This window comes from Microcaecilia unicolor, chromosome 1, assembly GCF_901765095.1.
Source record: "Microcaecilia unicolor chromosome 1, aMicUni1.1, whole genome shotgun sequence".
NCBI lineage: Eukaryota > Metazoa > Chordata > Amphibia > Gymnophiona > Siphonopidae > Microcaecilia > Microcaecilia unicolor.
In genome coordinates, this window is record NC_044031.1 from 315731494 (window position 1) to 315755318 (window position 23825).

Below are 23825 nucleotides of genomic sequence, written 5' to 3' on the forward strand. Positions count from 1 at the left end.
GCTTGAATATCTTCTACACCTTTCTGAGTCTGGTCTCAAGACCGACTCTGTAAGGGTTCACCTCAGTGTGATTAGTGCTTACCATGGCCATGTAGACGGTAGACCCATTTCTGGACAGCCTCTACTAGTTTGATTCATGAGAGGTTTGCTTTAACAAAGCCCTCGTCAATCCTCTGCCTGTGTTATGGGACCTCAACGTTGTCCTCACCCAACTGATGAAAGCTCCTTTTGAGCTTCTGGATTCCTGTCATCTGGAGTACTTGACCTGGATGGTCCTGTTTTTGGTGGCTGTTACTTCAGCTCACAGGGTCAGTGAGCTTCAGGTCCTAGTGGCGGATCCAGCTTACATTACATTTCATCCTAATAGAGTAGTTCTCCACAAGCACCCTAAATTCCTTCCTAAGGTTGTCGGAGTTCCATCTGATCCAGTCGATCAGTCTTCCAACTTTCTTTCCCAAATCACATGCCCATCCTGGCGAAAATGCAGTGCACACCTTGGACTTCAAGCGAGCATTGGCCTTTTACTTGGAGTGGACTAGGCCCTACAGACAGTCCACCCAGCTTTTTGTTTCATTTGATCCCAACAGGATAGGGTTTGCCATTGGGAAATGCACAAACTCCAATTGGCTGGCAGATTGCTTTTCTTTCTCTTATGCCCAGGCTGGGCTGACTCTTGAGGGATCATGTCAAGGCTCATAATGTCAGAACCATGGCTGCATCAGTAGACCACTTGAAGTCAGCCTCCATTGAAGAAATTTGCAAAGCTGCAATGTGGCCTTCAGTCCACACATTTACATCACACTACTGCCTTGAGCAGGATACCCAACATGATAGTTGGTTTGGACAGATAATTTTGCAGAATTAGTTTGGGGTCTAGAATCCAAGTCTGCCACCCCCTCCCCCCCCAGGCCCTTTTTGCTCTGTTCCAGGCTACACTCTCACCCAGTTGTATGTAGTTTCAGGTTAAGTACTATTTTGCACTCGCTGTTGCAAGGTCCAGTTGACTGTTGGTGGTGGTTTTTAGTGAGCCTGGTAGCTAGGGAGTCCCACATGTGAGAATATGGCCTGCTTGTCCTTGGAGAAAGCGAAGATACTTAACCTGTAGCAGGTATTCTCCGAGGACAGCAGGCCATTCATTTTCACATACCTTCTCACCTCCCCTTGTAGTTTCCTTTTTGGTATGCTATATTATTGTACTGATGGTCCTGTGGTCTCGCAACAGGTGGGAAGGCCCTTGTGTATGCTGCACATGCTTTTAAAGCTGTACTAGTTTGTTTAAGCTCTGCACCGGGTAACGTGGATGACATTGTGTGAAAATGAATGGCCTACTGTCCTCAGAGAATACCTGCTACAGGTATCTTCGCTTTATCAAGCGATTTAACTAACTTGTTCTGGAATACTGCTGAAAAATGCTCGTGCTGCTAACACAAAAATAGTGCCCGCTTCTCAGCAAGACACTCACACAAACTTATAGCATATTGCAAGTACCCTACTTCCAAGGAGCATCAGACCATGTCCCCTTGACCCATCAATTCAAAGTTCTCAACATTCACTCCAGTCTTAAAGAAACAAACTCTAATTTAAAGAATTATGTCCAAGCTGGTCTGATTCTAGAGTGTCATATTATGATTTACTATGTCAGAGCCGAGACTGCATCGGTAGCCCACCTGAGATCAGCCTCAGAAGAAATTTACAGAGCTGCAATGAGTACCATTAGTACCATTCACATCTCATTATTGTTTAGAACAGGACTCCTGACGCAACAGCCAGCTTTGGTCATATAGTCCTTCAAAATCTATTTGGAGTCTAGAATCCACCCTACCCCTCCGCCCATTTGTTTTCAATTCCAGGCTGTCTTAAAAAAGTAAAAAGAGAGCATGCTATTCTGTATGCAGTTCGAGTTATGGGCTTTGCCTGTTGCAAGCCTGAATTCCCTTTTTTTCCCAAGAGAACCTGGTATCTAGGAATTCTCAGTAATAAGATTTACATCCTCTTGTCCCCAGAGAAAACAAAATTACTTGCCTGTAGCAGGTGTTCTTCAAGTACTACCCTACCCACCTCCCCTTAGAGTTGTATTCTTTAAATTATTTACATTAAACTGAGCTGGTCCCATGAAATGATGGTGGGTGGGAAGGCACATACATGTATGGTGAGAACACCTGCTCCAAGTAAGTAACTTCTTTTTATGGTTGATGACAATTGAAGGATTTGTATTTTGTTGCTTTTGTATGCAGGGAAGAAGAACATTTTGCATTCACAGACATTAAAGGCAAAATTATTATCTTGAAAGAATTTTCAGTGCAATTCAAAGCTGAAGAAGACCTGGTGAGTTGCTAGTCATGTTCTATTAGATATAGGCTGCAGGTTTGTGCTCGTTTCATGTTTAAAAAATGAGGTGGCTTCATGTTGTGCACCTAACCTCATTTACTGGAATGCTCTGAAAGCTTGCTTGTACCAGAATCACTAGTATCTTCTCTGGGGTTTTCACTTCCTTTTGGGTTCTCAGAGAAAGATGCTGTACAGTATTCTTAGGTATATTGATCGGGTTTCTTATTGTTACCTCGCTCTGAACCCTCTATGGGGATAAAGCAGGTTATAAATATAAACATAAACAGTACTTTTAACTAGATAGTATTTGTGAAATGTCATAATTTCATCCTTTAATATGGAAAGAAAGGCAAATAGAGGATATAGTGCTAGTATGGTGATTTTTTTTTTATTATTATTATTATTTTGTTCTTATTTAATGGATGCTAAACGCTTGGCAGTTAGACATTTTAACATTAGGGATTTTTTTTTTTGGTAGCTTTTACAAAGACTTCAGTATTCAGCTGCTGTACTAACTCTAAATGTCATATAATTCCTAGAAAGGTACTGTAGTCATTGAGAATGCCATGTTACCTCTTTAAGAAGAGGACCGCAATTCAACAAATTCAGTAGTGGTAGAGGTGAAGTTTGCTTGTCTTTACTCTGAAACACTGTAGCACATACTGTAATGTTTGATACCTTGGCATTACAACAGGAAGTAAACTGAGCAGGCTAAATGAATATAGGTTATCTGCGGTTAGAATATGTAGTTAGCCAGATTTGCTGTGTATGATCATGGTGTTTAGACATGTCAACTGCATAAGGCATGTTCCCCTTTTATGAATAGTTTTTCTCTTGTTCTAGAGATATAATGTTCCTTGCCTAAGGGTTATATGTGTGGTTTGCTGGTTCATTAAGAAAGGTTTGGGAGGGGAATTACCATGTTCTACCAGCAAATGATAGAACAACATATACCAGATGAGTAGGAGCTCATTTTGCTTTATAATAAGAAAGGGCAAGAAAAAGCTGGATGGGAGAACAGAGGTTAAGGAAAACTGTTCTCTTTCTGATTAGCACATTGGAGATATCAAGTGTGTTAAATCCTGACCATAACATCTTCCATTGCTTTCTCGTTTAGAGTTCAGGAGGATCTATCCCAGAAATCTGGTGGTTTCATCAGAACCTGAGCAGCATCTTTCTCTGAGAACCCAAGAGAGTGTGAAAACCCTGGAGAAAACTCTAGTTATTCTGGTACAGGCAAGCTTGCAGAGCATTCCAGTCTCATTATCTGTCACAAGAGCATTCCTATTGTCATTGTTCTTCTGTTTCAGTTTCTAGTCCACTGAAATGAAAGTAAAGTCATGGAACTAAAGTCTCTCTGAGTTGGGAAGTACAGAACTGTATCGAGTGTCATTTGAGCTGAGCGAAGTGTCACTGTTCATCCCCCCCCCCCCCCCCCCCCAGGGGTGGACCCTGCATAATTGTAAAGAAATCGTGGAGAGTTTGTGTTGCCTGAATAGCCCAAGAGGCTATACATGTTTGTGTTGTTACTTCTCAGGAAATTCTGTGCTTACTATGCAGTGCAGAAATCCCCTCCTCTGCCTTTCCCAGAATTCTGTGCAATCTGCTAAATATGCTGAATTTCTGGCTGGCTGCTTCCTTCCCTCTATCTGCCTACATGCACATACACCACTACAGTGTGGCAAGAAAGAGGAGCTGCAAAGCCGCACATCGAGCTGCTTCCACCTTCTCTGCCTCCTTGGTCACCAGTGGTTCCTTTAAGGCACTCAGCTGTAAAGAGGCCCACATGGCTCTAAGAAACAGTTGGGCCCAGGACAACAGTGGAGGAGGACGCAGCCGAGTATGAGCTGTGCAGCTCCTCTCTTGCCACACTGTGGTGGTACGTGTGCAGGTAGGCAGATGGAGGGAGAGAGATGTTTGGAAAATGTTGGATGAAGTAGGGAGGGCTGGAAAAAAAAAGGTGGATGAAGGGTGTATGTGTGCCATGGGAAGGGGGTGGAGGACTGCAGGAAGGTGTATGGAGTTGTTTATGCTGGCCGGGGGGGGGGGGGGGGGGGATGAAACAAGGTGAATGAAGTGGTGTATGCCATGAGGAGGGGCTGAAGCAAGGTGGTTGGAGGTTGTGTGCACCTGGGGTGGGATGCTTAGAAATTGCACTCTGGCACCCAGGATCTTATATTCCCGAATATTTTGTTCCTTCCTTTGCAGAACTGCCTCACAAACTGAGTCTCCCAGCTCTGCACTGCAATGTGGCTCTCTAAATTTGAGCCATGTTACTCAGGAAGTTGGAAAATCTCACTGTTTCAAGTCTCATGAGACTTCCTGCACTGCAAGACTCAAGTTTATAGAGAACCAAATCATGATGCAGATTTGGGAGATGCAGCTTTGTGAATAACAAGGTAAGGGCAATAAGTGGCAGACTTTCAAGCAAATTAGTTGCCTGTGAGTGACTTATGAGAGAGAAACTGAAGGCTGGGGTGGGAGAGGATATGAATGAGGGAGACTGCTTGAAGCCACTTGGGAGTGACTGTTATGAGAGAGAGAGAAACTGGGTGGAGGAGGTATATGAGAGAGGGGAGCTCTTCCAGTTCAGGAAGGAGGGGGGGGGGGTGGCAGATGGCAGTAGCAGTGGAGGGAGGGATGAAGTGGGAGGAATACTGGACATCAGGGTGAGAGAGTAGGCCCGAATATAAACATAGATGCAACTTTTAATGTCTGTTTTGCCCAATAAATCTCAATTTATATTCACGTATATATGGAGCCAGCCCAAAAACATATAAGTATGCAGTTGGGGGGGGGGGGGGGGGGGGTATGAGAGAGAGAGACTGATTGAAGACTGGGGATTGGATAAGCAAGAGAAATACTGGTGGGTAACCAAGTCATGGTGATAAGAGTGGAGGAGTGGCCTAGTGGTTAGAGTGGTGGACTTTGGTCCTGAGGAACTGAGATCGATTCCCACTTCAGGCACAGGCAGCTCCTTGTGACTCTGGGCAAGTCACTTAACCCTCCATTGCCCCATGTAAGGCGCATTGAGCCTGCCATGAGTGGGAAAGCGCGGGGTACAAATGTAAAAAAAAAAAAGAAGCACAGAGAGGCAATTACTTTTTGCTTTATCTGTCAGCTTACAGCATACTTTGGCAAGGGAGACTACTGGCTTCTGCCAGTGATTTACAGAGGCACTTTAAGAAACTGATTTACTAAAGTTTCTTTGCCTACAGACACAAAATAAGAAAAGAGCCTTAGTAAATCAGTTTCTGAAAGAGCTACTGCTGATCTAAGAGGGGATTCCGCCCCCCCCCCCCCCCCCCAAAAAAAAGAAAAGAAAATCACTGTGGACAATGTTGAGGGGTAGGAAATGAGAAGCATACTTATATGTTTTTGGGCTGGCTCCATATATACGTGAATATAAATTGAGATTTATTGGGCAAAACAGACATTAAAAATTGCATCTATGTTTATATTCGGGCCTACTCTCTCACCTTGATGTCCAGTATTCCTCCCACTTCATCCCTCCCTCCACTACTACTGCCACATGCCAACCCCCCCCCCCCCTCCTTCCTGAACTGGAAGAGCTCCCCTCTCCTGCCATCAGGCAGTCCTCCTCCCTGACCCACCCATAGGCCCCCTGGGCTTGCTTGTACAGTCCTGGTGGTCTAGTGGCGAGCTGGGGCAGGAGTGATCCTCACAGCCTCCAGCCCATGCTGTCTCCAAAGCAAAAATGACTTCCATGACTCCAGCGGCAGTCTTGTGAGATTGCCTCTGTAGGGCACGACAGCCATTTTGTGATTGGAGCCAGCATGGGTAGGCATAGCCGGGTATGAACATGCCTAATAATTAGGCGCTCGCATTTATGCCAGCCATAGAGCTGGTGTAATTGTGTGCAGCAGGGATGTGGGATGTGTGTAGCTTACAGTATTCAGTCAGTATGCTGTCTTCCTGGAATTTGAGCATTTCAGAAGTTCTAGCAGACATTGCCCCTTTGAAACAGGTAAAATTGAGAAAAGGGAAAAATCCATGGTATACAGAAACTTAGTGGATCTAAAAACACAATGTAGAAAAGCAGAGAGAGGGTGGGGAAAGAATAAAGATCAAGAACATTATGCGTTCTGGCGCTGTATAATAAAACAATATCTAGACAGGAGATTCTATAGGTAGAATATTGGCATGTCTAACTATGGCGTTGTTTAAACCGCTCTGGCCTTTCAGAGGAAAAGGCCTCAAGAAGCCCCTGCTCAAGTTTGGCTTCAGGGGCAGGACTGCTTCCTCATTGGCCAAAAAACCTCATTTACTTTTATTGTTTGTTTGTTTGTTTTTTTTACTTATAATTACTTTAATTACTTTATAGCAACATTCAGAGCATGGATTAGCTTAAATTGACTTAGCTTGTCTGTTACTTCTTCTCCTTCGGGTACTTCCTGCACCTTGAATCCCGACCACGACCTAAGATGGCCAGCGTTTCTGTTATGATCGTGGTCAGAATCCCTCTCAAACTTACCTTTTTCCTGGGGGTCAGCTTCTTAGCTGGCTTCTGTTTCGTTTGTCTGTCCTGCAGGGCCGCCGAGAGGGGGGGACAGGGGGGACAAAAGTCCCGGGGCCCGGCGCCTCCGCCTGGCCCGCCCTCCGTCACTCCCAGAACTAACCTTAAGCCTCCTTTCACTTCGCAACAAGCAGCAGCAGGTCAGGCCACTCCTTCCTTCCATGTCCCGCCCTCGCCTGACGTAACGTCCGCGAGGGCGGGGCACGGAAGGAAGGAGGAGAGGTCTGCCCTGCCGCTGATTGCTGCGAAGTAAAAGGAAGCTTAAGGTTAGTTCCGAGGGCCCGGCCCGATAGTGGGTGGAGGGGGGGCCGGGGGCGGCCCTGGCCCGGCTTTGGCTCTCGGCGGCCCTGCTGTTCTGTCTGAGCTAGCTCTCTCTCTCTCTGTGCTGGCTGCTGCCAGCATGGGGCTAATTGTTTCACTTTACTACACCTGTGTGTAGGGACTGAGTTAGCTCTACCTCTCTTTGGGTGTACTGGCTTCAAGTGCTTCACGGTGCTGCATTGGTGTGGGTTGGGCCTCTGTGGGTTTCAGTGTGCTTTCTGTGTTTGTGTGCTGCCTGGGTCTAGGGAGTGTGACATCATCAGGGAGGGCCTTGATAAGGAAGTGGTGTTCTTTCCTTCAGAGCCTTTGCAACGGTGGTGTTTGCTTTAGGTAGGGTGGTGCAGTGTGCACTACTGACTTTGTGTCTAGTTTCCCTGCTTGCTTTTGCTAAGGTCCAGGTTAGTGCATGTGCACTGGTGTCTGTGTGTTTAGTTAGCTTTCCTGCTTTTCCCTTGTGGTTCCCCTGCTTTTCCCTCTTGGTTTTGGAAGCATTGCTGTGTGTAGGGCTTTGGGAAGCTCTGTTACTGTTAGAAGTACTTCAGGGTTTGGTGTTGTTAGGAACACTGCATATTTTGCTGTTAGAAGTACTTCTGGTGTTTGTGCTATTGGGAGCATTGCAGTTTTTGTTGTTTGGGTTTTGGTGCTGTAGGAAGCACCTTGTTAGTTTGGTGTCTAGCTTGCTAGAGTAGTGCTTAGGAAGCACCTTGTTAGTTTGGTATCTAGCTTGCCAGAGTAGTGCTTAGGTAGCTTGTTAGTTTTGTATCTAGCTTGCTAGAGCAGTGCTTAGATAGCTTGTTAGTTATGTGTTTAGCTTGTTAGTGTCGAGCTCTGCTTGGTGCTTAGTAGCACCTGTGTTAGCTTTGTGTTTAGTTCCCTGCTCTGTTAGTTTAGAGCTTAGGAAGTCCCTTTGTTGAGCAGGGCTTAGGAGCTCTTGTTTAGTATAGGGCTTAGGATGTCCTTTTGTCAGTTTACTGTTAGGAACACTCCTTCTGGGTTAGGGCTTGGGAGCACTTAGATCAGTTTAGGTTTAGGAGTACTTCTGTTTCCAGTCCTGGTCCCTGTGTCATCCGGTATCCGGTAAGTCCTGCCGGCCACTCGAACCCAAGGGCTCAACCCTTGGGGGGGGGGGGGGGGTAGTGGCCAAGCGCAGGTGAAGCTGTGCTGACCAGTCCAGTGTGCTCCAGTCCAGTGTGTTCCAGTCTGGTGTGTGTTCCAGTCTGGTGCGCTCCAGTCCAGTGTGTTCCGGTCCGGTGTGTGTTCCAGTCCTGTGTCCTCCAGTCCGGGGGATTGCAGTCCAGTGTTCCAGTCCTGTGTCCTCCAGTCCGGGGGATTCCAGTCCATGTGTTCCAGTTCGCTGGGCAGTGCCTGCAGTCCCTGCTGGCGTGCTTGCCCAGTGTTGGTTGGTGGGTTTTGCCTGCTGCTGTCGCTCCTCGGCAGCAGCCCAAGGGCTCACGTTTGCTCCAGAGCCCGGCCCCGCGGGCTCTGAACCTGAGAACCTGACAGATTGCAAAGGCCATGAGCCCGGCAAGGACCCCCGCCCAGCTGACCCAGCTGGGGTCCAGCTCCATCGTTGCTCTTGATCCTTCTATGACTCTTCGTCAGTATCGTGGGAAACTTTTGTCTCATCCTGTTTTGAAGAAGACCCCTGAAGCGGCAGCTGAGAGAAAACGTGTCCGGCTGCTTGGGATCGTTGAAAATCCGGTTTCGGACATTGACCCTTATCGCTGCAGCCTTGTCTTGAATCTAGTTTTGTGGGACACTCCTGAAGCTGTCGCTGAAAGGAGACGTCTTGGGAATTCCATGCTCTGGGCCCAGCAGGGGTCCAGTCCCGTTCAGGCAGAACGCCCAGACAAGCTTCTGAATCCAGTCCGAGCAGCGCGTCCAGCCAAGCTTCAGAGTCCAGTCCGAGGGACGCTGCTGACCGAGCCTCCGATGCCAGTTCAAGTGGCGCTTCCACTCAAGCTTCGGAGTCCAGTCCGTGGGATGCTGCTGACCGAGCCTCCGATTCCAGTCCGGGGGGGCTTCTCACCGAGCCTCCGGTGCCAGTCCAGGTGGCGCCTCCACGCAAGCCTCTGAGTCCAGTCCGAGGGACGCTGACCACGCCTCCAATTCCAGTCCAAGTGGGGCTGTTAATCGAGTCTCCGAGTCCAGTCCACGCTGTGCTTCCAGGCAAGTCTCTGAGTCCAGTTCGAGTGGCGCTTCAAACCGAACCTCCTAGTTCCAGTTCAGATCTCAGTTCCAACCCAATTTTTGATCTGGATCCGCTTATGACACTCCAGGATTACCGGGTTGCACTTTTGTCTGATTCAGCCTTGAAGGATACCCCTGAAGCTGCAGCGGAGAGAAGGCGTGTCTCCTGGCTTGGGTTCGAAGAAAACCCAGTTTCTGCTATTGATCCCTCTACCAAGCTGTTCTTTTACCGCTTCCAACTCCTCTCGGAGCCAACCCTGCGGGATACTCCTGAAGCCCAAGCTGAAAGAAGGTGGCTTCCTGACTTTGCCTGCCAAGCTTCTGAGTCTGTTTTGAGTTCCAGCCCAGATGCTGAGTCCAAGCCAAGGCCCAATTTCAGCCAGGTTCGGAGGCCTGTCCGAGCAGCGCTTCTAACCGAGCCTCCAATCTCAGTTCAAGTAGCGCCTTCAGTCAAGCCTCTGAGTCCAGTCCGTGGGACGCTTCTAATTGAGCCTCCGATTCCTGTTCAAGTGGCGCTTCGGACCGAGCCTCCGATGCCAGTTCAAGTGGCCCTGCTAGCCAAGCCGCTGCCAAGTTCCAGTGGCAGCCAAGATGCTGAGTCCGGAGCGAGTCGCAGCAGTGGCAGCCAAGATGCTGAGTCCGGAGCGAGTTGCAGCAGTAGCAGCCAAGATGCTGAGCCTGGATTGAGTTGCAGTTCCAGGCAAGATGCTGAGCCTGGATCGAGTTGCAGTTCCAGTCCAGATGCTGAGTCTGGATCGAGTTATAGTTCCAGTCAAGATGCTGAGCCTGGATCGAGTTGCAGTTCCAGTCCAGATGCTGAGTTTGGATCGAATTATAGTCCCAGTCAAGATGCTGAGCCTGGATCGAGTTGCAGTTCCAGTCCAGATGCTGAGTCTGGATCGAGTTGTAGTTCCAGTCAAGATGCTGAGTCTGGATCGAGTTGTAGTCCCAGCCAGGATGCTGAGTCTATACTGAGTGATGAGTCCACGATGAGTGCTGAGTCTGCACCGAGTGCAGAGTCCAGCCGAGATGCTGAATCAGAATTGAGTTGCAGCTCCGGTCAAGATGTTGAGTCCGGGGAGAGTTGCAGTCCCGGCCAAGATGCTGAGTCCGGGTCAAGTTGGAGTTCCAGTTCCAGCTAAGATGCTGAGTCCGGAGCGAGTTCCCATGCCAGCCGAGATGCTGAGTCTACGCTGAGTACCAAGTCCAGCCAAGATGCTGAGTCCGAATTGAGTGGCAGTTCCAGCCAAGATGCTGAGGCTGGTGTGAGTTGCGGTTACAGCCAAGATGCTGAGTCCGGAGCGAGTTCCAGTGCCAGCCGAGATGCTGAGTCTACGCTGAGTACCGAGTCCAGTCAAGAGACTGAGTCCGAATTGAGTGGCAGTTCCGGTCAAGAGGCTGAGGCCGGATCAGGTTGCAGTCTCAGGCAAGATGCTGAGTCTACTCCGAGTTCCCATTTCAGCCAAGATGTTGACCTTCTTCTGAGTTCCAGCTCCAGCCAAGAGACAAGGTCCAGTCTGAGGTCCAGTTCGAGTCCCTGTCCGGCTTCAGATTCCAGGATGGGTGTGGGCTCTAGCCCAGTTCTGGCTGCTACAGTGGAGTACCAGGAAGTCAAGGAAGTTGTGGACTCCTTCTGGAGATGGTTCCTGTTGAATAGAACTCCACTTGTTGCATCCAAGACTCTGATCCTGCCTAGCAGCTGTCCTAAAGAGCCTCGTGGCGGCCAAAGCCACTCTAGTTTCCAAGTTCCAGATGTACTTGTTACTTCCTGCCCAGCCGTCCAGATTTATGTTGTGAAACCCATTGGAAGTTTCATCACAGTTACCCCTGGAGACCTAAATTTTCTTTGGAGACCTGGAGTGAGGGGGAGGTGCTGTTATGATCGTTGTCAGAACCCCTCTCAAACTTACCTTTTTCCTGGGTGTCAGTTTCTTAGCTGGCTTCTGTTTCGTTTGTCTGTCCTGTCTGAGCTAGCTCTCTCTCTCTGTGCTGGCTGCTGCCAGCATGAGGCTAATTGTTTCACTTTACTACAGCTGTGTGTAGGGACTGAGTTAGCTCTACCTCTCTTTGGGTGTACTGGCTTCAAGTGCTTCACGGTGCTGCATTGGTGTGGGTTGGGCCTCTATGGGTTTCAGTGTGCTCTCTGTGTTTCAGTGTGCTGCCTGGGTCTAGGGAGTGTGACATCATCAGGGAGGGCCTTGATAAGGAAGTGGTGTTCTTTCCTTCAGAGCCTTTGCAACGGTGGTGTTTGCTTTAGGTAGGGTGGTGCAGTGTGCACTTCTGACTTTGTGTCTAGTTTCCCTGCTTGTTTTTGCTAAGGTCCAGGTTATGGTTAGTGCAGTGTGCACTGGTGTCTGTGTGTTTAGCTTTCCTGCTTTTCCCTCTTGGTTTTGGAAGCATTGCTGTGTGTAGGGCTTTGGGAAGCTCTGTTACTGTTAGAAGTACTTCAGGGTTTGGTGTTGTTAGGAACACTGCATATTTTGCTGTTAGAAGTACTTCTGGTGTTTGTGCTATTGGGAGCATTGCAGTCTTTGCTGTTTGGGTTTTGGTGCTGTAGGAAGCACCTTGTTAGTTTGGTGTCTAGCTTGCTAGAGTAGTGCTTAGGAAGCACCTTGTTAGTTTGGTGTCTAGCTTGCTAGAGTAGTGCTTAGGAAGCACCTTGTTAGTTTGGTGTCTAGCTTGCTAGAGTAGTGCTTAGGAACTCCTTGTTAGTTTGGTGTCTAGCTTGCTAGAGTAGTGCTTAGGTAGCTTGTTAGTTTTGTGTTTAGCTTGTTAGTGTAGAGCTCTGCTTGTAGCTTGGTGCTTAGTAGCACCTGTGTTAGCTTTGTGTTTAGGTCCCTGCTCTGTTAGTTTAGGGCTTAGGAAGTCCCTTGGTTGAGCAGGGCTTAGGAACTCTTGTTTAGTATAGGGCTTAGGATGTCCTTTTGTCAGTTTACTGTTAGGAACACTCCTGCTGGGTTAGGGCTTGGGAGCACTTAGATCAGTTTAGGTTTAGGAGTACTTCTGTTTCCAGTCCTGGTCCTGGTCCCTGTGTCATCCGGTATCCGGTAAGTCCTGCCGGCCACTCGAACCCGAGGGCTCAACCCTTGGGGGGGGGGGGGGGGTAGTGGCCAAGCGCAGGTGAAGCTGTGTGCTCCAGTCCAGTGTGTTCCGGTCGGTGTGTGTTCCAGTCTGGTGCGCTCCAGTCCAGTGTGTTCCGGTCCGGGGGATTGCAGTCCAGTGTTCCAGTCCTGTGTCCTCCAGTCCGGGGGATTCCAGTCCATGTGTTCCGGTTCGCTGGGCAGTGTCTGCAGTCCCTGCCGGTGTGCTTGCCCAGTGTTGGTTGGTGGGTTTTGCCTGCTGCTGTCGCTCCTCGGCAGCAGCCCAAGGGCTCACGTTTGCTCCAGAGCCCGGCCCCGCGGGCTCTGAACCTGAGAACCTGACAGTTTCGATAACCTGCCTCAGGGTCTAGTGGTCTGCGTTATATCTGATGAGAATGAGAGAAATAAATTACAACCTGTACCAGCTCTGTCGGGGTCAGCTTCAGTACCCAGCTGTAGCTTCGTACCGCCGGATAGGTGAAACAGAGGAAGACAAGCATATAACAAAATGGCCGCTCTTTATAACCGACCACGTCATACGCCCTACTTTATCATGAGCCAATCAGTTTATTCCCTGGCAGGAGTGTGTCTCTTAATTCTTCTTATTCATTATCTTCATTTGCTGAACCAGTTATTTCAAAAAAAGGGGTTCAAAAAAAGTGGCACCATTCTATCCTTCCATTCAATCCTTCAGGAGCTAGTGAATTTAACCGAAAAATCCAGCACTGTTCACTTTGCAAAAGTATACATTTTCTGTTGTCTCCAATACGATTTGGAGACATCTCTATCTGTTGTAGCACAAAACACTTAAGCGGGGAGAAAGTATGTTGTAGCAACTCACAGTGACAAGCTAATGGTGAAGTGCATTTCTTTGTTTTTATTGTGCTCTTATGTTCTATCAAATGAACATACAGCAGGCGCGTTGTTTGCCCCACATATATTTTGTTGCAGGGGCATATAATACAATATACCACATGATCCGATCTGCAAGTGGTATTCACCTTCAGAGTGTACTCCTTAGCTGTCCGTGGGTGTATATAACGCTCTAATTCTAACATCATGGAGCACATACAGCAATCGTTACACTTCTTGTGTCCCTTGTATATCTGCGTCTCCCTTATCTGAGCTGGTAACAGAGAAGGACATAATAATTCCTTAAGGTTTCTGGAACACTGTATGCAAATCTTACCCGTGTGTCTAAAAATACTGGTAGGGTTTGTAGAATTCCCCAATGATCTTTAATGATCTTAGAAACCCTATTAGCTTTGTTTGTGTAGCGTAAAATACAGATCATAATCCCATTATCATCTTGATGTGATTTTTCTGTCTGGTGCAGCAAAACATGTGAGAGTGATTAAAGAAGCTTTTTCATTCAAGACAACTGTATTTCGAAAAGATACGGATGTAAACACTTTACTACAATACTCCAGCTGTCATCCAGAATTTCTAAAGGACAGCTTACCTTTCTCACAGATTTTACGTTATCAACGTCTCTGTTCACAGGAATATGATTTTCGATACAAAGCTAAAGATCTAAGTGAACGATTACAGCAGAGAGGATATCCAAAAAAAGTAGTTAAGTATGCTTACCATAGGGCGAAATATAACCATCGAAATCTTTTGCTGTACCAAACAGAAAAATCACATCAAGATGAGAAGAAGCAACAGACAAGCTAAGTCAATTTAAGCTAATCCATGCTCTGAATGTTGCTATAAAGTAATTATAAGAAGTAAAAAAACAAAGAATAAAAATAATGAGGGTTTTTGGCCAATGATGAAGCAGTCCTGCCCCTGAAGCCAAACTTGAGCTGAGGGCTTCTTGAGGCCTTTTCCTCTGAAACACCAGAGTGGTTTAAACAACAATGTCATAGTTAGACACGCCAATATTCTACCTATAGAATCTCTTATCTGTCTAGATATCTTGTTAATCAACTGAGGAGATTACTCCCTGTCGAATATATAGTTTGTGCTGTATAATAAAACAACATAAGTTCAAGAGGCAAAAAAAAAGCTTATTTTGAAAGACAGTATTTGGAAGCAGAAAACTCTTCTAAAAAGCTGTTTATAATTTTTAACCTAATTAAAACAATTTTTCGATTTCTAATTCAGCGGTTCCCAAACATGGGAGTGGAGGCACCCCAATCTCAGGTTTTCAGGATATCTATAAGGAATATTTATGAGAAAGATTTGCATGCAGTGTAGGCAGTGCATGCAAATCTCTCATGAATATTCATTGAGGATATCCTGAAAACCTGGCTGGCTGGGGTGCCTCCAGGACCAGGTTTGGGAACCACAGTTCTAATAAGTTGCAACTAGATGTTGATAGTCTAGCCGTTTTTTTCCAGCATAAAGTAAATAACATTAGACAGTCTTTTGACTCTGCATTGACAGAGTATATTAGCCCGCATTTTCCAACAAGTATTGTAAATGAGGAAATTTACAATTTAGTAGGATGAAGGAGGGACTGTGCTGCAAGTGTTGTGGGGAAGACTGAGCACTTCATGGGGCCTTGGAGAGAGCCAGTGAAACCAATGATGTGTCCTGGGGGTAAGATTTTTGGGAAAGGGCAGGAATGTAAGAAGTTGAGGGGACTCTGCTGTCGGCTGAGGAGATAAAAGACTGACAGCAAATGCGAGAACTTTACGTAAAGGTGGCTAATGAATGGGGGGGTGAAGAGGGCACATGAGCAGCAAACAGCAGCACAACAACGGAAGACAGGGAGCGTGTGTGTCTGTTGAAAAATGACGGAGTGCAAGTATGTGCATCTGCTTATCAGAAGAGCAAGAGTATACATATGGGTGTTATGTCTGAAGAATGAAACCGGAAAATAATTCAGTAATATGTGGTCTCAATGATTATAATAAAATACGAGGAAAAGACCTCAAAACACCCGAACACTTACTACAGTTTCAGTGTCTTTCACTGGGGTTGTGTTATTCATCTTTGGTCTGAATAAAAACCTTGTGATATTTTAATGTTATTTATAACTATATTGGTTATTGATCTTTTTCTAAAATAAATGTATTTAATTTTTAAAATTTCTGTTCAAATATGACACACATTTCACAAAGCAGCAATAGTTGAACTTCATTCTTGTTTCTTATTCTTATATTTTGCAACAAAGTCGAGCACCATTATGTAAAGTTCTCACATTTGCTGTCAGTCTTTTATCTCCTCAGCCAACAGCAGCAGTCCCCTCAACGTCTTACATTCCTGCCCTTTCCCAACAATCTTACTCCCAGGATACTTTTTTTTTTTTTTTTGCTTCTTCCACACATAAAACTTTGTAAATATGTACCTCAGACAACATTGCCTGCAGAAGGCGACAGAATCCAAATCAGCAGCCAAAATATCTACTCAGTTTCAGATGAAACTGAAAATGATGTCTCCACCCCTAACCCCCCCCCCCCCCCCAGCAGAGAACGGGTTCTCGTGGGTCCTTCCAGACCCCGCCTTCCCCCTGCCTACCTAGTAGTCTAGTAGCCGTTTTCGGGTAAGAGCTATCTACAGTTGCTCCTGCCAGCTCCTCAGCCAAAATGGCTACCAAGACTTCCTATGGACATTAATTTATAGTTTATTACATTTTCTATCCCACTTGGCTTACAAAAAGCTAAATCACAGTGCTGTACAATTTTAAATCATTAGTAAAATACCAGAAAGGAACACCAATTAATGGATAGGAAAGACTCAACCGTACAAGACCACATATAACAACTTGCCCATGCCAGTTCCAGTCTCAAAATGGCTGCCAGGCCCTCCCATATTCCAGTCACCATCACACCCCCAGCCTATCACCAAAGGCCATCGAAAACAGGTGTGTCTTTAAGGCCTTTTTAAATTTCAGAAAGGAGTCTTCCAGACAAAGTGAGGAGGGCAACGCATTCGAAAGTGCAGCAGGCACAATTCTATGAGATAGCACAGATAGAGAAAATTACATATACACTTAAAGGTAAAGTGATAGCCAGTTATCAGTCCCAAATCTTATACCTAAGATGCAACAGATCTCTAATTGTATATCTATATCCATCTATATATATGTGCATGTATAGAAACCATTATACTACTACCACTACTTAGCATTTCTATAGCTCTGCCAGGGTTACGCAGCGCTGTACAAGTTTAACATGGGGAAGGACCGTCCCTGCTCAAAAGAGCTTACAATCTAAAGGTTACAAACTATGTAGTCAGTGTAGGTATCATGAGTGGGGAAGGTGGTTATGCGCCAAAAGCAAGGGAGAAGAGATGGGCTTTGAGTAAGGACTTGAAGATGGGCAGGGGGGGCATGACGTATGGGCTCGGGAAGGCTGTTCCAGGCATATGGTGATGCGAGGCAGAAGGGGCGGAGTCTGGAGTTAGCGGTAGTGGAGAAGGGTACAGATAGGAGTGATTTGTCCTGAGAGCGGAGGTTACGGGTGGGAACATACGGGGAGAGGAGTGTAGAGAGGTACTGGGGGGCTGCAGATTGAGTGCATTTGAAGGTTAAAAGGAGAAGCTTGAACTGTATACGGTAGTGGATTGGGAGCCAGTGAAGTGACTTGAGGAGAGGGGTGATATGAGAGTATCGGTTCACGCGGTAGATAAGACGTGCGGCAGAATTTTGGACAGATTGAAGGGGGGATAGATGGTGAAGCGGGAGGCCAGTGAGAAGAAGGTTGCAATAGTCAAGACGAGAGGTGACGAGCGAGTGGACGAGGGTTCGGGTGGTCTGTTCAGAGAGGAATGGGCGAATTTTGCTAATATTATAAAGGAAGAAGCGACAGGTCTTAGCTGTCTGCTGGATATGGGCAGAGAAGGAGAGGGAGGAGTCGAAGATGACTCCGAGATTGCGGGCTGAAGCGACGGGGAGGATGAGGGCGTTGTCAACAGAGACGGAAAGTGGGGGAAGAGGAGAAGAGGGTTTGGGTGGAAAGACAAGGAGCTCAGTCTTTGCCATGTTCAGTTTCAGATGCCGGTTGGACATCCAGGCAGCGATGTCTGAAAGGCAGGCCGAAACTTTGCCTTGTATTATGAAGGTCCTCCTTCAGAGGGTCTGGAGGAATAAAGTTTGTTTTAAAAAAAATAAAGATAGCCAAAAATAAAACCCAGCAGCAGCCCAATCAGCTTATAGGGGAACCTGATCAGTCTCCAGGGGAGACGTGAACTTAGCTGCCAAGCCCTGAGGTCCGGGGTGGGTTTCACTGGTAGGGGGTCAGAGCCGAAGCTCTTGTGCAGGCAGTGCCGCTGTTATGTCACTGGAACAGTTCAGTGTCTCTACCTCCATCTGCTGGTAGAAAAGGGTCACAGCCCTGTGATATGGACTGCCCTAGCAAGATTCAAGGAAAGGAAATGAACAGGTATGAATAAATGTCACCATTTTATGTTATACTTTTATTCTATTGATATATGCTTCTATATTCGTGTTCTTTTATGTGATTGTATTGGAATATAAGAATATAATAATTGCCATACTTTCATACTAAAGTCCCATTAAGCACCATATCCTTTTTCCAACAATGGCCAAATACAGATCACAAGTTTGTGGCAGGATCCCAAAAAGAGCAAGATTCCTTGCTGCTTACCCCAGGAATAAGCAGTGGATTCCCTCAGGTCTCCCTTAATAACTGATTATGGATTGCTGCTCTATGAACTTAACCAACTTTTAAAACCTAGTTATGCTAAATGCTTTCTATCACATTTTACTAAGTGTATTCTACATAACTAGCTAAAGGAGATTCTTTGCTTTTCCCAGGGCACATACCACTTGAAAGATAGACATGTTGCAGAGTTCCAATCTTGCAGGGAACAGTTAATGTTAGAGGCAATATCTTGGCAACAAACCAGTAATTGCAAAATTTCCTGTCAAAAGTAAAACCATATAATTATAAAGAAACAATGAAAATGTAGTTTGAGGGTGCCAGGAGTGGCCAGTCTTCACTGTAAACATTTACTGAACAAGAAAATCAAAACCCAATTTTTCTTCCAGAAATACTGTGAATTTTATCTTCGCATTCAACGTTTTGTTATATTATCGATGGAAACGGACAACGTGGACTTACTTAACTGGTAAGAAAGAGGCTGTCCTTTTTTTTTTCCGCAATGGTTGGCTTTTCAACAAATGCAAGGCAACAATGCTTACCCTATGACTGAGGAGTCATATGCATCTACTGATGTCTTAAGGCTTAGCATCATGCAATCCTAGTGCACAATAATATTTTGTAAAGCAACACAAGGGCAGACTAGAGAGTGCACTTATTTAATGGTAAAACAGAGGACCTTTTTAATGTGATGTGTGGAAGTTTGACTTATGGTAAAGTGTTTCTTTGAATTCAAAGGTTGAGAACTATTTATCTGGAGCAAATGGACAGCAAGGAATGAAAGTGTATGGGTTCTACACAGCAATGAGCAGTCACTTAAGTAGAAAGAACTCAGCTCTTTCTAGAAACCCTAATGTAGCTAAAAATGAATCGGTAGTAAAGATAGCTGTGCAGATTTCTGAAAGAATTTGGGATTGAGGTTTAGTTTCAGTTCCCCCTTTGATCTTTCTGAAGTATAGTGGTATATTGTACTCATTACTTTAAAGGTATGTAGTGTTGAGAATATTTTTTTCTGTAGTCTAAATGCAGACTTTCTGTATTTCCATAATAACATGACATCAGGAGCCAATTCTCTCAAAATCAGATTCAGCCAGTTGGGTGTTTCTGCCACATATCCACTATGGTATACCTGCATACTACTTTCATTGGACGTTTCATTTGAGTCCTTTATCCCTTTTTCTCTAATTTACATTACAAAGTTTGCATTTTTTTTTCCGGGAATACAGTTAGATTTTCTTTCTGTTTGTGAGTGAATTCTGAAGTCAGTCCTGCACTGTAAGGATCTTGTCACTAACTCCTGCATTGATATGGCTCTACATCTTATGTGCTTTTGAAGAGGTTGAGAATGAAATCTTAGGCCTGTACAAGTGATCAGGAAGCAGCTGTGCTTTCAGCCTACAAACCTCATAGAAACAATGCACAGGATTTAGTAGAATCTAGTTGTTGCCCTTTTACTGTAAACTTGGTGGTCACCATGTCATTAAATGTACGATGTGATCTACACGGAATTGTGTCCTGTTCTATCACATTCTTGTGACTTTCCTACATTGTTTGTATATTGTATTGTGTCTTTTGTTTTTTGTTTTTTTTGAAAATATCTTTATTATTAGAAGAAAAGACATGTAACATTTGAACATCACATTTCGGCTCAATGAAGCCAACTATTTCCAATATCTAGCAGCCGATAATAACCTATAAATACAATGAATACATTGACTACATGTGTCAGCTAACAAACCTTGTTGTATACTTAACATAATACAACTATCAAAATGAGGCCATTTTAAACATAAATATATCTCCTCTGCCCTTCCCTCTAACTTTTTAGTTTATACCCGTCTAACCCCCACCCCCCTCCCCGCTCCTGGAGATTCCTTCTTTGCAGAATACAGTACCTCAAACAGCTTCCATAAAGAACCATATGCCTGACCTCTCCCTCCAGTGGACTTACTGCGTTCCGTTTCCCATCTAGCCATCTGCAGCATTCTAGTCCACCACTGGTTGATAGCCGGCGGGTCTTCCAAAATCCAGTGTGCTAATACCGTTTTTCGTGCCAGCATCAGCGCTACACATACAAACCGGACCTGAGATGGCTGCAACCCCTGTTCTCGCAACTGAGACTCATCCCCCAACAGCAAAATCCGGTAGGACCACTCTACAGCCTGTGCCAACAAATGCTCCAACACTTGCAGCACCCCTTTCCAGAATACATACAACTCAGTACACTCCAAAAAGGTATGTACTAAGGTGCCTTTGCTGTGTTTACATCTTATGCAAGTGTCATCTTCCCAAAGCCCCATCCGCTTTCCTTTCTCTCTTGTTATAAAAGCACCATGTAGCAACCGAAACTGCATCTCCTGCAAATTTGCACTAGTTGTCAATTTAAATGACGCTGCAAAGTAGGTTGCCAACATGTTACCCGTGATTTCCTCCCCCACTTGTTCACCCCACCATTTTGCCAGGCCAGCAATGAAGAAGTCCTCCTTTTGCTCCCTTCCTATAGAATACCATACCGCCAATTTGTTTGCAGCGTTCGGCATCTGACAAAACATCTTATCCAGCCGCGAAAAACTAGGCCCCCCTCTTTCCTAGAAGACAAGGTCGCACAATAGTGCTTCAATTGAAGAAAAGGGAAATAATCTTCCTGTCCCAAGCTCCAAGAATTCCGAGCCTGCTCAAATGTGGGGAATATCCCCTGTCCCTCCACCGTAAAATGTCCCACATAACGACACCCATTTTTGGCCCACACTTTGAACCGCGACGCCCCCTGACCCGCTGGAAATGAGGGGTTATCTACTACTGTCAGAAACGGAGATGGTCTTGTGGCCTTTCCCAGTCCACCCCGCCACCAATTCCAGGCCTTTCTCAGAGGCTGAAGCAAACACTGGAGGTCTCCTTTCGAGCTTCCCTGTACTTGTAAACTATTAAACACTGAATACGGCAGCACCTCACCTTGCCAGATACCTTTTGGGGCATATTTAGCAGACCCAGAATGGAGCTCAAAAATCCACCTAAGTAGCGCTGCCACATTGTATAACTGCAGGTCCGGAAGATTTAATCCTCCCTTATTCCTAGCAATCGTCAATTTAGCAAAACTTATCCTGGCCCGCTTTCCCGCCCAAAGAAAAGTACCAATAAACCCCTTATAGTATAGTTCATCTTTTCGTGTTATCCAAAATGGCATCATCTGTAAGGGGTATAGAATCTTGGGCAACATAACCATTTTTACTAACGCTACACGCCCCAATAAAGAAAGGGGCAAATCTCTCCATCTGTGGCACAATTTTTTAATGCCATCTAGCTTGTCCTGTATATTGCGACGATATACCACTCTCATATCCGCGTGCAAATACACTCCTAAATATTTTAAAGTTCCGGTTGACCAAGCTAAGGGAAACGTGTGGAGCTGCCTAAACGCACAAGGGGAGGACACCGGCAAAGCCTCAGACTTATCAAAATTAATACATAGACCAGAGAAAGACCCAAATTGGACAATTAAGTCTATAAGAATAGGAACAGTCACGGATGCTCTATCTAGATATATAAGCATGTCATCTGCAAACAGATTAATTTTAAATTCTTGGGATCCCATTTTAATTCCCTGAACTTTGTCCGTCTGTCGAATTTTGATAGCAAAGGGTTCTAAGGACAGCACAAATAGCATCGGGGAGAGCGGGCACCCTTGCCGTGTGCCCCGCTTTAAGGAAAAGACAGATGACAATGCTCCATTTATTAATATCTGAGCTGTGGGATGGCTATATAAAGCGCGGATTCCTCCTAAGAAAGCTCCCATGATACCAAATTGCGGTAACACCCAAAATAGATAGTCCCACAAGATCTTATCAAATGCTTTTTCCGCGTCCAAACTTGTAATGATCGCATCTCCGGGTTTGCCCCCCCCCCCCCCTTTCTGCAACACTGTCAAGGCTCTCATAATATTGGAAGATGCATATCGGCCTGGCACGAATCCCGCCTGATCCGAGTGAACCAGGCCAGGTAAGACCCTCCCCAACCTATTTATGTCTTGATTAAGGAGCGATTTGGGCCTGTAGGAACCCAGCAATTCCTCATCTCGCCCAGGCTTAGGGAGTACCACTATGTGTGCATGTGTAAGTCTACCGCCCGCCTCCCCAGTTGTGCAGAGATGATGACATAATTCTTGAAAAGGGGGTCCTACGTTGGCACCTAATATCTTATAAAATTCAGGCCCTAGGCCATCCGGACCGGGGGCCTTAGCCAACTTAAGGCGTTTCACTGCCTGAAGTACTTCCTCTCCCTTCACCGGCGCATTTAACTGATCTCTCTGCTCCTGCGATAACTGCGGTAAAGGAAGATTCTGAAAAAATAATTCCCGCTGGGTCCGATCTGTCTCTCCTGCATTATACAGTGCCTGATAGAATTTGACAAACTCTTCCTGGATGCCCTCAGATGTGGCCACTACCTGCCCTCCAGGAGATCTCACCTTCGTTATGATTTTTTTGGCCCCTCTGCCTTTTACCAGGGTCGACATCAATCTCCCCGCCTTATTCCCCCATCTATACAAATTAAATTTATACAAGCTGATATCCTGAGCCGCCCGCGCATTCAAAATATCATTAATTTGCCGGCGAGTGTCCAAATATTCCTTTTTTATCTCGTCTTCCCTCTGCCGTACATGCCTCCCCCTCAACTGTTGCAGATGGCTCGATAAGGCAATTAATCTACTATTACGCTCCCTGTTTAATTTTGCCCCATAGGCGATAATATGCCCCCGCATCACGGCCTTCCCCGCTTCCCAATAAGTTATAGGGTCTACTGATTCCGGGTCATTTTCCATTAGATAATTGTCCCACATCTTCAACAAAAAACTACGAAACTCAGGCTCCAAATACAACATTGGATTCATACGCCACATCCTTGATGCACTGCCTTGGTGCCACTGGATGTCTGCCCAAATCAAACAATGATCCGACACTGCCCCGTCCACTATATCTGCCGCCTGCACTTTCGACATAAGGGTTGCATCAACTAGTAAATAATCGAGCCGTGCATATACCCCATGTACCTGAGAAAAAAAAGTGTAGTCATATGATTCTGGATGTAAGATCCGCCAGATATCCAGGAGCCCTAGCTCTTGTACTAGAAAGTTAATCCCTTTATCTTTCCATGCTGGAGGCCGCGGCTTTGCTGGCTTGCAATCTATCAAGGGGTCTGCAGTAATATTAAAATCTCCCCCCAGCACCAATTTGTACCCACTAACTGATACCAAATGAGCTAAAAGACCAGAAAAGAAAGAGTGGGAATATACATTTGGCGCATATATGGAGCATAAGGCCACCCTCTGCCCTGCAACCTCTCCCCACCATATGACAAACCGACCCTCTGGGTCTTGTACTAATTTATGCATGCTAACATGGTGCCTTCTATGGAATAATATAACCACCCCCCTTTGTCTGTTATTAAAGGAAGATGACACTATCTCTCCAACCCACCCTTTTTGTAACTTCCGATGTTCTTGTGAGAGATGAGTCTCCTGTAAAAACATCACATCAACTTTCATTTTATTACAGTATGCCAAAATTTTAGTCTGCTTAACCGGTGAGTGAATACCATCAACATTTAATGATCCTATTCTCAAACTACCCATCTGTCAGATCGAAAGGCGATATGCAGCCTTATGTCCGAGAACAAGGGGTGATGTCCCAGCTCACCACCCCCTCCCTTTCCAGGTGTTGCCTCGGTGCCAATCTCCTCCATGTAACAGTATTCCTTATTTCTCCAGGAGCCTTCCCCCCACCCCAGCCCCTCCCCCTCCCC

General features: G+C 45.9%; 1 protein-coding gene across 2 annotated transcripts in view; it reads left to right on the top strand.

Annotated features, from left to right (window-relative positions):
• LOC115473512 (adrenocortical dysplasia protein homolog) overlaps positions 1 to 23825 on the top strand; it is a 115293-nt gene that overhangs the window by 12781 nt on the left and 78687 nt on the right. The window contains exons 3-4 of one of the 2 annotated variants that reach the window (XM_030208541.1): positions 2235 to 2325; positions 18419 to 18498. In XM_030208541.1, the coding sequence (XP_030064401.1) occupies positions 2235 to 2325; positions 18419 to 18498 (171 nt within the window). The remainder of the gene's footprint in view (positions 1 to 2234; positions 2326 to 18418; positions 18499 to 23825) is intronic. The other variant, XM_030208550.1, reaches the window with a different exon arrangement.